The sequence below is a fragment of the Ostrea edulis genome, chromosome 6 (genome assembly GCF_947568905.1).
Source record: "Ostrea edulis chromosome 6, xbOstEdul1.1, whole genome shotgun sequence".
Taxonomy (NCBI): domain Eukaryota; kingdom Metazoa; phylum Mollusca; class Bivalvia; order Ostreida; family Ostreidae; genus Ostrea; species Ostrea edulis.
Genome location: NC_079169.1, coordinates 1361666 through 1374150, shown reverse-complemented (window position 1 = coordinate 1374150; position 12485 = coordinate 1361666). Strand labels below are relative to the sequence as shown.

The 12485-nt window shown below is 36.1% G+C and overlaps 1 protein-coding gene across 1 annotated transcript in view; it reads right to left on the bottom strand.

Moving 5' to 3' along the window:
- Positions 1–12485, bottom strand: part of LOC125646605 (doublecortin domain-containing protein 1-like) — a 29719-nt gene continuing 17234 nt past the window's right edge. The window contains exons 24-39 of the mRNA XM_048872995.2: positions 12220–12384; positions 11115–11361; positions 10348–10525; positions 9662–9814; positions 8129–8320; positions 7725–7948; positions 7490–7560; positions 6997–7150; positions 6498–6757; positions 5859–6039; positions 5341–5496; positions 3845–4090; positions 3063–3292; positions 2599–2748; positions 2129–2314; positions 1–1855 (exon numbers count right to left, since the gene is read on the bottom strand). Coding sequence (XP_048728952.2) covers positions 1754–1855; positions 2129–2314; positions 2599–2748; positions 3063–3292; positions 3845–4090; positions 5341–5496; positions 5859–6039; positions 6498–6757; positions 6997–7150; positions 7490–7560; positions 7725–7948; positions 8129–8320; positions 9662–9814; positions 10348–10525; positions 11115–11361; positions 12220–12384 — 2895 coding nt within the window. The 3' untranslated portion in view covers positions 1–1753. The remainder of the gene's footprint in view (positions 1856–2128; positions 2315–2598; positions 2749–3062; positions 3293–3844; positions 4091–5340; positions 5497–5858; positions 6040–6497; positions 6758–6996; positions 7151–7489; positions 7561–7724; positions 7949–8128; positions 8321–9661; positions 9815–10347; positions 10526–11114; positions 11362–12219; positions 12385–12485) is intronic.

Sequence of the window (12485 nt, the reverse complement as noted above, 5' to 3'; positions counted from 1 at the left end):
AATTTCTATATTCTATTTATTTCCCCTCTGCATAAGTAGCCCTCTGGGCTGAAAAATTGTAAAAACTCACAGACATTAAAAATTTACAGTACACATTAAAGGCTTGAGGCAATACTTTCTAGCATACAATACACATTAAAGATCTGTTCTACATGGTGTAAAAGAATGTCATGAGTTATGAACTTTTGAGACAGTAATTTATGATTCCCTTCATCTAAGATTCCCTATATCACAACCATAAAGTGAATGAATTAATCAAGAACAGACTGAAAAGATGCATACTAACTTTGTTTATACCATTCTCAGATGTGGGGAAACCCTGTCCTTAAATTGAGCCCTTCGCACGTTTAAGATAATATATTTTTTGACTAACATTTATGGACAAGAATGGACGGAATGTGTAAATGTAACACTTGTAAAAACAGTAAAAATAAATATATCATAAATAAACATTTTCAAAGTTAAATATTTGAAAGAGAAAATGCATGACACACTTGTTCAAAAATGCTCATATAATTTGTTTTCGGTTCTGGTTTAAATTTGATGCGATGGTGCAAAAAGTGCAGATAACAAGTGCAAAAAATTACTTGACTAATAAAATCTAAACTATTTATCACAGACACTGGTCACTAAATGGGAACAATATTCATCTGAATAAATCATAAGCAAGAAAAGTCCTGCATGTATAGAAAATGTTAATCATTAAAACCCTACTAATAGATGGATATAATATAGGAACTAGAATATTTTAAAATGTGCTGATCTGCTTATAAATCTATAAAAACTCTTGAGTATTCTCTAATTAAGCTTTAAAGCAGATTGCAATGGTATGAAACTAAAAAATGTAATAAGTACTATATCTTTTCTTCTTTTTTTTTCATTTTTTTTGTAACTATTTTATAATTTCAAACTCCTTTTTTCAATCAAATGATTTTTCTTTATAATTATCATGGATATTAATCGAAAGTTTTCTTTCAATTTTAAACATTCATTCAGTACCTACATGTAATAAAGTTCATCTACTGACACATATCACGACAAATGCCCACAGAGCATGACTGTTTGAAGAAAGTCACGCTGCAAAAGGAAAACAATTATTTACACATGACAGAGAGCGTTCATTTCCCTATGAATCGCATGCTGGGTTACCCTGGTATCTGTCTTCTTAAGATTTATGACCTTAAGATTTCGACAGCATTTGTTAACACTGAGACTTATATACCGTGACCTGCTAAATTAAAGCATGAGACCATTTCACAACCTAGACAAACCAATTTCCATAATGTTTCATAAGGACATGATTACAATTTTCTTCATGATAACTTTACTAAATTCACATGCATACAGTCTGAATGGTGTGGAGTTGTTTTCCAGTTTCCTTATAAGGCACCATAATGCTGTCTAAGTCCAGGTGGACTTAAGTGCATCACAGTGCATGGATGGGGTCAAAATCTCCTTCTACAGTTCCCGAGTGTTGAAGAATTGCAAAGTATTTACACCAATCACTAAACTCCTACAGAATGATACATTCTATTTCCATTCCATGTTTGGGTCTTCGTTCTCCCAGAAATCATGTCCTCCGTATTAACAATTTCGTTGATTGAAAACCAAAATATAAAGCTACAAGTAGATTCCTTTAAAACCTGTGTATTAGGAAGATCCTACGTTGGGGTATCTACAAGCTTTCGTCAAGCACTAAGAATTCTATACAGTTTCTTAAATGTTGCACAGGTTGCTATTGATGTTGCTAAACTCATGTTGCTGGTGGTTTTGCAGACTGTGGTCTGTTTGCTGTGTTGGACTTGCTGTCGTCTGATGGTGGGAGGGCGAGACCTGGTGGTCCAAAGGGGTCAACCTTGAAAAATAAATATCTCGCTAGTAGTATTCAAATGAAAGGTCAAGGGAAATCCCTTAAATCATAGTACCACAAAAGATTCATGGCATCTTTAAACTTTAAATACTAGATGGAAAAGACACTGAAATAGTATGGCACATGAAGCAAATTCTAAAATTATAGATCATTTGTTGTATCATCAGTTGTTTAACTAGGTGTATTGTTTGGATTGAATTTTATTTTTGAACTGATGCATTTATCCTCCTCTAATTACTACCACACATTTCTTCTTACATTGACAGTTGGGTTGATGGGCGCTGAAACCACCAAGTCTGTGGCATTCGGTCCATACTGCTTTCTAGCTCGACCCCAGTTGGCCTTGATCTCAATTCCATCAAGGGAATTCTTGGGCTTGCTGAAGGACTTTCCCATGGAGACGCACAGTAATTCGTCCTTATTGATTTCATCAAATTTTTCCACCTAGCGCAAAAGATAATATACATGTACATATACATAGTTCCTTCCACAATCCATGAAATATAGCTTAATGTTTCTAACAAATGTATAATTTACATGCCCCCCCTACCCCCCCCCCCCCCCCCCCCCAAAAAAATTCAATATCACAAGACTCAAAGTTCATAATGTTTGCAATAGGACACATGCAGCACTATGCACTCCAATCATCACACAACCTTGCCTTGTTCTCGGAGTGCATACACTGTTTGCAGGCTAGATTGTTCTATAGATCACACAATGTTTAATACCTTTTTGCCCTCCATGTTGTAGACGATCTTGGCTTGTCCCCAGAGCCCTAGCTTAATGGTGGCACTGTCCAGGATTTCCTCTAGAGTTTCTCCCCATACATACACAGCCCTCTCCACACTCTCCCCATTTGGAAACACCATCACCCGTTTCTGTAAGACATTGAAATACAACAACAAGCAATGGGTTGTCTCCGTTTAAAACAGTATTGCTGGCTCCATGCACAAATAAAGCAGACCCTTATATTCAAATACAGTTGAACTTCAGTATCTCAAACACCGATATCTCGAATACCATGGATATGTCGAAGTGATTTGAAAGTCCCAACCACTTGTTCTTTAAGTATTTAACCCTCAATATCTTAAATCCTCGGATATCTCAAAGTTTTTTCTCACTCCCATCGAATTCAAGATAATGAGGTTGAACTATATTTGGATTTTTCTGGTATTTCTGTGAAGTTGCTTACCATATCTGGCTGCTGGTATAGACGCCTGTTTGTGTTGACACTGACTGAGTGAATCTTCTCCTTTTGGACGGATTTAACCTCTGCCAGATGTGTCTCCAGTTTATGGACCGTGTCATGCTTGAGTTGTTCCTCTACAGTAGGCTCTTGCCAGTTGTTTTCCACTATCACGGGTTGTTTGCTGCTACGCGTAGCCCGGTACTCCCCAGGATTCTGCGACTCCAGTCTACGTCCTGAAATAAACATTTTAATCTCCTTCTCAATTCAAATCCCAATAAAACATGTCGTTGTAAAATAATTTTTCAATAGAAATATAAGACTGAAATTTTTAATGTGAAGTGTCTCATATGCCTTTTTAGGCAGGGTGCTCATATCTTAATATATGTGCAAAATTTTACTGTACATATTACTCAATACATTGCATGACACTTGAATAAACTATTTACTATGTAACTCACTTTCATTAGTCTCTGTATTATGACATATTTACAAGAATGTTAATGTATACTATCTAGGTCATAGTTTGTATAAAACTTTGTGAAAATATTTTTGGTCATTAAACTTTTCCTCTTTCATTTGCATCTCACATTTCTCTATCACAGAAAATTCGATCATAATGAATATATGAGATGATCAATGACGCTGATTCCCAAAATAGTAAGACACAGTCAGCATTCTAATCTAATTCTGAACAAAAATTTCCATAATCACGTTCCCAAGTATTATATTCTACATTAAAGAAGTAAAGATTGTTTCAGCATATGCAAAAAGAGACATTCAGATACCTTTCATTTGCCTCAGGATGTGTTTCTCCATGTCCAGCTCGAGAGACACGGCTGAACGGAATGCGCGTCTTTTCTTGCGATTCTCCATTTTTGTCTCTACCTTTTCAGGAGGGAAGAACTCCTGACCTGAGGACACCCAAACCTCGATGGGATATCGGAGGATGATGTCCACTGGGGGGATTTGAACCTGACTTAGAAGCTGATCTCTCTCCCGCTGAACCTTGGCCTGTTCTTGCTGGTCCACTTCTATATAAATTTCAGATCATTAAACATGAAATCATTCAGCACTTGTAAATTTCAGATCATTAAACATGAAATCATTCAGTACTTATAAATTTCAGATCATTAAACATGAAATCATTCAGCACTTGTAAATTTCAGATCATTAAACATGAAATCATTCAGTACTGTAAATTTCAGATCATTAAACATGAAATCATTCAGTACTGTAAATTTCAGATCATTAAACATGAAATCATACAGCACTTGTAAATTTCAGATCATTAAACATGAAATCATTCAGTACTGTAAATTTCAGATCATTAAACATGAAATCATCCAGGACTTGATCATTAAACATGAAATCATCCAGTACTGTAAATTTCAGATCATTAAACATGAAATCATCCAGTACGTGTAAATTTCAGATCATTAAACATGAAATCATCCAGTACGTGTAAATTTCAGATCATTAAACATGAAATCATCCAGTACATGTAAATTTCAGATCATTAAACATGAAATCATCCAGGACTTGTAAATTTCAGATCATTAAACATGAAATCATCCAGGACTTGTAAATTTCAGTTCATTAAACATGAAATCATCCAGTACTTATCAATTTCAGATCATTAAACATGAAATCATCCAGTACGTGTAAATTTCAGATCATTAAACATGAAATCATCCAGCACTTGTAAATTTCAGATCATTAAACATGAAATCATCCAGGACTTGTAAATTTCAGATCATTAAACATGAAATCATCCAGTACTTATAAATTTCAGATCATTAAACATGAAATCATTCAGTACTTATAAATTTCAGATCATTAAACATGAAATCATTCAGCACTTGTAAATTTCAGCATGTATATCATACAAGGCATCTTCAAAATGGGAATCTACGCTATTCTATGATTTGATTGCTATAGATAGTTCCAGCATACATAAACAGCAATACCATGAAAGATGTGTTTGGGAAACACCGACATCCCAGTGCGGTTAAAATCCAAGGTCAAGGTCATGAGTATGAATTTTGGAACAAAAAGAAAGGTTTTTATCACAAGGAATACACATGTGAAATATAAAAGTCCTGGCGCCATTCAATCAAACTTTATAGCTAAGTTAAGAGATTTTGTGGACACACAGATGGACTGACCACAACTATATTCTCCTGAATATCCATTTATGGGGGGGGGGGGTGCATAAAAAATGACACTTTCCACTATGTACATCATGTTATTGACTTATCATATCTTAATGAAAATAACTGACCAGCATTCTCTCCCCCTGCTCCATCGGCCGGACTGTCCTGTCCCTCCCCCTCACCCCTTTCAGGGTGTTCCAATTCATCGCCCTCTCTCTGAGAGTCATTTTCCTCTGGTGCTTTGTTGTTCTGGTGGTTAGATTGCTTGGTGTCTTCCTCTTCGTCTGCATGGTTAGAAATAAGCTTCGAGTTACATATTTCACACAGAACATATTTAAGGCTGTATTAAACATCGTGTCTCAGAAAATATCAAAGTTATGACAACAATTTGAATATATTTTTCATGATTTTCATAAGTTATAATTTAAACAATATTTCATTCACTAACATTGCCTATTTCAGCCCTTTATAAGTTAAGCTGTATCTAGGATATCACAGTGGCTCACATTGTGTTCTAGTTTTCCTAATTAAGTCCTATCATTAATACATCAACAAAGAAAATTGCACAGAAACACATTACTTTATTCCTTTACAGTGATTTAGAAACCCCTTAGTAATAAACAGTCTGATTTTATATCTCCCACACCTGCAGTGGCATCCTCCTTTCCATGCAAGATTTTCTCCAGCTGGTCCACCATCAGTGACTTATAATTATCTACCGCCCAGTCTATCAGGTCATCCATTTCCAGAACCATCGTCCCATCTTCTGTGAAAATCTTCCTGGCAGCTGAGGCTAAGCCCAGTTTGTAAGTGCATTGGCTTAATATCTATCAAGGACACAAAATGTCATAAGAACTGCTCAAAAGAACTATGTTGAAATATCAAAATGCATGGCACACTTTCAACTCCAAAAGTACATAAACTGTTTTTATCACTTATCACTACTCCCTTTATCATTTGATAATTAGTGTCTTGATGAAATTATGGCAATTATGATTGGCTTAAAAAATTTGATTGATTTCTGCTTTTCTGCAGCCAAAAAGAAAAAAAGAAAAAGAAAGCCTGATTTTGACTGCATGTTGTGTATCAATATGTCGTACGAATTTGAAAAGAAAATCATGTTTTATTGTTTAAACTCAATCAATATTAGGTTTTAAACCACTTAAATGATAAGAAATGAATCTTAAAATTCGAATAATGCTATGCACATTGATGAAGTTTTCCATCCAATTTTCCCAATAAGATTCATTTCTTAAATCTAAAGATATATTCAATGTATTCTTACTCCTTCAATACTGGACCCACAGATTAGCTCCCCTTGGTGCATGCGTCCTTCTCCGTTCTTGTAGGCCAGTATTTTGATGGTTTTGACGGTCTTGGCAGCATTGATTTCCTTGGCGATGGCTCTGACATTGGTCTCTTCTCTCAGTTTCTCGAGGGTGTCCTCCCAGGTCTCCATGGTGAGCTCGGCCTCATGAGTCGACAGGTCCACTTTTCCATTCAAAACTCGAAAACTTCCACTTTGCTGTAGTTTCAGTTTTTTGGCTGTTTAAAAATTGTACTCAATTATAAACCATTTTGAGGAAAGGCACAGCAATGATAGCATAATTATTACTGTGAGTGGATTAGCACTTTTATAAATTACAGATCTTTCAGGTACTAAATAATTTCAACAAAACCTTTTGAGTTGGCATATGTTTCACATGCAGTAATCTATAGAAATGGTATAGTATACCCTTGTTTCATTATGAGTATAGCTGTATCTATAGAGTGTCTGTTCTTACCTTCACCCATTGCACAAGAAAATTCAGTTCTCTCGGGAAGTTTCTGCAGCTTGTAGCGCCCCCTCATGGCCCGGGCACAAGACGTACACACTGTGATATTCTTTATAGCGACCTTGTCTGAACTGGATTGAACCGGAACTTCTGCTAAGTATCCCTACAGAAATCAAATGATACAATTACTCCAATCTGATTAAAATGCATTATGTATGCGAGCAGATCTAACATCTAATTTTAATTAGATCGCAATTACTCTGAAAAATAAACAGCTCAAAGCTTTTGAAGTCTTCAGATTTCATGCTTTATACATGTACAGTGAAACCAGTATAATCTCTAGGAAATCAATTTGGTGTTGAATTAAACAGGATGTCGGATTGTACAGTGTAAAAAAAACCATGGAAAAAAGATAATTGGGAATGGAAATTAGGGAATTCACAGTGGAATGAGTCTCAGATTAGGCAGGTTTCACTGTACATATTAAACAAATGCAACTGACTGGTTGGTTGATCTTGCTATCGTGAGAGATTGCATAAGTACAGATGTCGGCATGGTTGGCGGCTGTAATCTCTGAAAAATAAAAAAATTACCTTTAACAGAATTTTCAATACTTCAGAATTTCAGATTTTGCTGGTAATATATATATTCCGTACATGCAAGTAAATCTAATCTAATTGTATAATTTGTCGACGAGGTCTTAGTAATTTTACTTCTCTAAAATCTGTAAGCTGTACCTTTGTCATACGGATTGGTGAAAAAGGAATGTATATATCCTGTCTCTGCATCATATCTCCATTTCTGATGCGCTTTGCCATACATATTTAACTTTCTGGCCTGCAAGGTCACAGCACAGCCACTGAAGGTCAAAGGTCGACCTTCCTCATCTTCAGAGAATGGTTCATTTGCAGGCATGGCAACAGTCAGTACCATTTGAGAACTGTGCTTGGAGCGAATTTCCCTGAGAAAAATTATAAGATAAATAACCAGCATGACCGAAAATCAAAAAGAATTCAATGGAGAGTCCATCATTATCCTGCAAATGCTGGTCTTATTCTTTGTGTATAATATGGCTATGAATAAGTAAAGGCATTCAAGAACATATCTCCTGTATTTGTGTGACCTGAGGGCTATAGCTTACCCATTTTCTCTGATGACCCAGCGTTGGTTGATGTCATCCGGCCTTCGTTTGACCAGTAACACCTGGTTAACTCGTCCCTCCTGCTCCAGAACGCCCAGCACCAGAGTACGGTTGGCTGAGCATGCAATGTACCCATCCTCATACACAAATCGCTGAAGCGTGTCTCGAGATATCTTTGGCACTGGTTGGGGTCTGAAAATATTCTCACTCTGTTAAAACCTATCTATTTTATGTAAACTGGCCAATTAGTTTGATTTAGAAAAATCTGCCAGATGATATCCACGTCTTCACTGATGGGGATTAATTATGATCTATGGAACGGTAGAAAAAAGGCATTTAAAAAAAATATGGCGAGTCTTTGGAGTATCTTAAATTACAAACTATGAATATTTAAAAATCAGCTATATAAGCAACAAATTCATTTCCTTTTTTATTCTGGAATGCATTATTTTGTTTTAAACAACGTTCCGAGAACACTGATACAGGTATATTTCAATGCTGTAAGTGTACGTTTTTTGTGTATTTAGTATCTGACACAGTTAGAGCTGATATTACACTATTCGCCACAATTATTATCTAACACTTCTTCTATGCATAATGATGGATAAATGGAGATTTTTCATCTCAAAGTGCAACCAAAAATTAGAGCTCTTGGTTCACCACCAAAGCACCCTGAAAATATAAATCCTGCTAAAATAAGTATTAGCTGTCTTTGAAATTTTATGCTGAAATGTATGGATTGAAGAACATATCTTGTTTTCTCAATTTACACAGAAATTTCTATTTTGTTTATCAACTTGCAAGTATGCAAACACCAGTCACAATACTTTATACATTAAGTAATTAAATTTGACAAGCTTACAAACAGACTATTAAAAACGCAAAAGGTCAAGGTCATATGTTATACTATACAGTGTTAGGTCTGTAGTCCTATGTTATTTTGTAATAGATCACAGCAAATCAATTAAATATATCCTTCATTTTTTCATTTAATTATCATTTTACCTTTCTGATCTATTCCTGAAAAGAACATTTGTCATTCATAAGAGAAGAATGATGATTCACTTAACTAACAGGCAAATAATATACCGTATACGTAAAAGCTGAATGTTTTACAAGGATTCAATTTTGGCATTACTAGCGAGGGTGGTGAGATCACTAAAATTGAATATCACTAACAAATTATTCCATATCGGAGGTATATATATATATATATATATATATATATATATATATATATATACACACACACCTTTCCTGGAATTATAAAATCGCTAAAATTAGCTCTCATTAAATGATAATATGGGAAAATCATTAAATTTGTGTCTCACTGAAAATTCCATTTACACGGTATTCAGCACTGCATCTTATGAAGATAGATTTCACATATGTACTACTGTATACAAATTGGCACCTTATCTAAAATTTGGTAGATGATGCAGATTATATGACTATTAATTAAGTGCATGTACATGATTCTTGTGAAGAGTTCAGACAACAAAGCACATGACAAGATGTCAAGACATCACTTACTTGTATTTATCATACATCTCCCGGTCTGTGAATTTGTAGGCATTGGGATCATCACCCCCCTCGTCCTGACTGACATTGATCAACCTCTCCCACGGCCATTTCAGATTGTTCAACCTCTGTTCCGATCTTCTGTGGGCAATCTCGTGGCAGGTCCTAATCAGACAACACATAATGACATTTCGAATGAACTTCATGTGCTAATGTTCAAACTTTTGGGCACATTGCAAAAGTTTCATTTTTTTTTTATCAATTGTCACCACGAAAAGACGGTACACACGTGCAGAGTAACAGTGGCCTTTGAATGCGGTTTTATGTACATACTTCACACATGGCTAAATTGCTCATATCAAGATTCACTTTGATGGATGGTCCTTCATTTATATGCCTGAATCAAAGTATGTCTATCTAATCATGCGAACATGCTTTATTCCCCGGGTACGGATACATTTGCTTTCATGTGCACCGCCATTATGATAAACAAAACTTTTAGGTTAATAGATAGGTCACGACAGGAATATTCTTCAAAAACTACAGTTGTTGAGAAAACAAAATCTAAAAACCAATTAATTGGAATAAAATTTTTATAATCGAGATCTTAGAATTTGCCAACAATCGACTGACTTTCGATTATAATCGATGATTGGGACACCACTACCTCTCAAGGAAAAGAAATGATGGATACTTACATGTTTTCCTCTTCCTCCTCACCAAACATGGTTGCCCTGGAATCTTGGAGGATCTGGCTATCTTGCTCGGTCTGGGGCGGACGTCTGGGTAGAGTCTGCTCCTCCTCCAGATTCCATTGACGATTGATGATTATTCGGGTATTGGCCACCATGTTTCCCTCCATCTCCAACATATACTCTGCAACAGTTCAAATATACATGCTTAAAAAGAACATTTCAAAATTAGATTTATCAGCATTGAAAATGAACTATATAGTTTTTGTAACAGAACTAAAACCAATGTCTATAAAATACAGAGTCAAATACTCAAATCGGCATATATTTGAGCTCCATGTGCACTCTTACATCAGGACTTTTTATAATTGAACTTTGCTCTGTGTCAACAAAACACATACAAATTGTGGTCTGAGTACATGTTTTCTATTTTAATCCTAGTGACCTTTTCATAAATAACCTTCTGAATAAAAACACATCCTCTGGTCTTACTTAATTAGTGTTCTAAATTTCCTTTAAAATTGGCGCAGGTTAAAATGTAAAGATTGAATGTTCAGAAAAATCTTACACTAAGTGATATTAGACCAAGTTCGAATGACTAGTTCAAAGCCTCCATGTAGCCTCTGAATACACAGGTAAGCAACTTTTGTGTCAAGTTTAACTTCGTATTTTTTTAATGCTTTGGTATTTAAAAAAGAAATGAGACTTGTGATCCAGACTTGTCAATAAAAAAAGAAAATGTCTGGGTACAGTTGCCAGGTTTTAAAACTTACTCTCTGGATTACGGAGTGAGATGTACTGTCTAATTTTGGCAATGTCTTGAGAAAGCTGTGATAACAGGACGCGCCTCTGTTGTTGGTCTTTGGACAGCTTGGGGTCCATCCAGCCCTCCCCACATGACACGTAAACTAAATCATCTCTCCGCAAGTTGACTAGACTGAAATGTTCATTTCCTTTTCCATCAAAAAGACGTCTGGCAGCAAACGGCAAGTTTAGCAGGCTTGTGCAATTGTCCAAAAACTAAAAATAAATGATTTCAAAAATGGTTTTTAAGGAAAGGGCACAATTTTAAACATGACAAGGTTCATGCCTATTAAGTATCAGATACAGAATAGACTATAATTTACACCAAATACATGTATATGTGGTATTTGTTGGATGAGAGATTCAAATGGAACTACAGTGTATCTGAGTCAAGCAGACAGTGGATTTTGACTTAATTTTCTAAGAAAACATGCCTCCTTCTATTATACTCAAGTTCCCTGACAATTCTGTAAACAGTTTCCTACCATAATAAACTCAAGCCCCTTGACAACCTACCATGATAAACTCGAGCCCCCTGACAACCTACCATGATAAACTTGAGTCCCCTGACAGCCTACCATGATAAACTCAAGCCCCCTGACAACCTACCATGATAAACTCGAGCCCCCTGACAGCCTACCATGATAAACTCAAGCCTCCTGACAATCTACCATGATAAACTCGAGCCCCCCGACAACCTACCATGATAAACTTGAGTCCCCTGACAACCTACCATGATAAACTCGAGCCCCCTGACAACCTACCATGATAAACTTGAACCCCCTGACAACCTACCATGATAAACTCGAGCCCTCCGACAATCAACCAAGATAAACTTGAGTCCCCTGACAACCTACCATGATAAACTCGAGCCCCCTGACAGCCTACCATGATAAACTCGAGCCCCCTGACAACCTACCATGATAAACTTGAGCCCCCTGACAACCTACCATGATAAACTTGAGCCCCCTGACAACCTACCATGATAAACTCGAGCCCCCTGACAGTTTACAATGATAAACTTGAGCCCCCTGACAACCTACCATGATAAACTCGAGCCCCCTGACAACCTACCATGATAAACTCGAGTCCCCTGACAGTTCTGTCCACACAATGAAGGTTGATGTCTTCCTCCACATTGTCGGTCTCTGGTACAGGGATGTCTTTCTCTATAAGTTTAGAGTGCTGCTGCTTCTTACCAGATTTACCTCCCTTCTCTTTGTTCAGGTCCTTCAACATCTGAATATTGAGAAATATTGAACTCTCAGACATTTTATATAAACAGTTACAGCAACTAACATTTTGTTTTTGCTTTCCTAATCTTTTTTATCACAGAAACT